At 36.9% G+C, this 2166-nt stretch overlaps 1 protein-coding gene across 1 annotated transcript; it reads right to left on the bottom strand.

Moving 5' to 3' along the window:
- Positions 1-67: 67 nt before the first annotated feature.
- On the bottom strand, positions 68-1528 carry LOC106302374. Its single transcript, XM_013738896.1, has 3 exons — positions 697-1528; positions 344-644; positions 68-182 (listed from the first exon to the last, which is right to left on the bottom strand). The coding sequence occupies exons 1-3, from the start codon at positions 1526-1528 to the stop codon at positions 68-70; spliced, it is 1248 nt and encodes a 415-aa protein (XP_013594350.1).
- Between the last annotated feature and the right edge of the window lie 638 nt (positions 1529-2166).

Below are 2166 nucleotides of genomic sequence, written 5' to 3'. Positions count from 1 at the left end.
TTTGGATATGGGCCGATATTTTCCATACTCCCACGAACTTGGAATCCTTTTTTTTTTCCTCCTGCCACTAGGAAAGCGTGTAGATTGAGGGCGACAGACAAACGAAGCTACATGGGGGAGGAATATCCCAATATGCTTTATCGCCAACAGGATATATACTCTCTGAATATGCTAGTGTAAACCTAATAAGAAAATTAAGAGAATTAGGTAAAAGTAAAACCAAGAAAGAAAAATGAAAAAGAAGTGTTGTAGAACAATGTTTATAAAACCTTATAAATTCGATCAATTATATAAACATTTATAAACGTGGTAATGTATTACCACAATGACTGAGAGAACGCACCTTTCATTGGAGAAAAAATCATCGACATAATCATTTTCATGCTTGTTTCTAGCCTTTGCAGCGACAATTGCATGAGCACAAGGAAACTTCTCAACATCAGACACAAAGCATGAACAATACCTTGTTTGAAAATTCACCACTTGATCTCTTGTATCTCCCTTAACCTCAAACTCTGAATCATTGATTTTGGAAACTTCGAGAAAGCGAGACGTAAAATCATATAGCTCTTTCATCTTGTTCCCCACATCGAACGTGACAGGGTGCATGTGACGAACTCCTTGCTCACGTCGTTCAGTGAACCCTAGTAATTATCATCCTAATAGTGTCAAAATGATAGACTATTGGATACTCACGACTCACTTTCAGCAAAGAATTTATAGATTCGGCCAAGTTTGACGTCATGATGTTGAAGCGATTAGCAGGAGAATAAGCTCGGGACCACTTCCTGAAGTTTGCTTTACGAAGACAATCTGCTAATACAATGTCGGACGCCTCAATCTCATGAAAATAGCAATCAAAATCATCCTTGGTGTAGGCATAAGCAGCTTCAACAACCAAAAGGACAAATGTTGAACTCTTGAAATTGTCCTGGACATTCTTTTCAAAGTGAAAGACGCAGATTCCATGGTGAGCAAACGGATAATGATATAAAAGAGCGTTTTCAATAGAGGTTGCACGATCAGAGACAAAAACCAAATCCTCTTCATCAGGAATAATGGTTTTCAGACATTTCATATACCAACTCCATGAGGCATCATTCTCATAATCAACTATAGAAAAAGCTATAGGATACAAGTGAAAATTACCATCTTGTGATGTGGCAACAAGTAGAGTCCCTTTATACTTTGATTTCAGATGGGCACCATCAACAGAAAGTACCTTCCTCATCAACTTAAACCCTCTGATAGATGGACCAAGCGACAAAAATGCGTATTTGAATTTCCCAACAGAATCAACTTCGATAAAAGTCACAGAACCTGGATTATTTTCTTTTATCATGTGAAACCAGCTGGGCAAAGCTTCATAACTGTCATCAGGAGTACCCCTAGCTATATCTTGGCCGTGCTCTTGAGACCTCCAAGCCTTTGAATATGAAATCACAACACCATGATCTTTTCTAGCTTTTTCCATGATCTGTTTAGGTTTCAGCCCAATCTTTCCTCCTTCATAATGATTGCTGACCATAGTTCCCAACAGTTTCGCAGTAGCTTGCCGATGACTAACACTTCTCAGAGAAGTTTTACAAGTATTTTTAGATACATAATGGCGAACAATAAAACTCTGAGATCCTTTAACTGATTTTGCACGAAACTCCAACTGCATCTTTCATCCACACAACTAAGAACATAACGTGTTTTGTCTGAAAATTCTGTGTGGAACTCAAAGCTTTTGCTGACTGCATGCAACCTCAACTTTCTGCTCATTTCCTTTTTATCCTTGAAAAACTTTCCGCAGAAAAAATCATCATCATCATCATCACATTTTTGTTAAACAAATTGGAGACAAGATATCTGAATGGGAATGTGAATCTTCTCCCATGCTTTCTCTACCACGTCTACTAGAAAAAGATGTCAATTTTGACTTTCTAGACCCATATACAACAAGTCCAATCGAGCCCAATCCTCTCTTAGATAAAAACATGAAACATGTACATTAAAAATAGAATTTATAATCCATTATATGACATTGATTAAACTCTTATATATTTATATTTAACAAAGAAAAAAGTTATATGTACCTTATTGCTAACAAGACCACTTGAAGAAGAAATAAGACTGTCTCTAATACGAGTATGTTGTATACCAGAGACTTCGTCAACTCTC

The sequence above is a fragment of the Brassica oleracea genome, chromosome C7, assembly GCF_000695525.1.
Source record: "Brassica oleracea var. oleracea cultivar TO1000 chromosome C7, BOL, whole genome shotgun sequence".
Classification (NCBI taxonomy): domain Eukaryota; kingdom Viridiplantae; phylum Streptophyta; class Magnoliopsida; order Brassicales; family Brassicaceae; genus Brassica; species Brassica oleracea.
This window is presented reverse-complemented; position numbering and strand designations above follow the sequence as displayed.

Coding starts and splice junctions, on each gene's coding strand:
- LOC106302374 (XM_013738896.1), bottom strand. CDS start 1,528: ATGGTCAGCAATCATTATGAAGGAGGAAAGATTGGGCTGAAACCTAAA. Junction 645..696: donor TTCTTTGCTGAAAGTGAGTC/GTGAGTATCCAA, acceptor GATAATTACTAG/GGTTCACTGAACGACGTGAG. Junction 183..343: donor GATTTTTTCTCCAATGAAAG/GTGCGTTCTCTC, acceptor TTTTCTTATTAG/GTTTACACTAGCATATTCAG.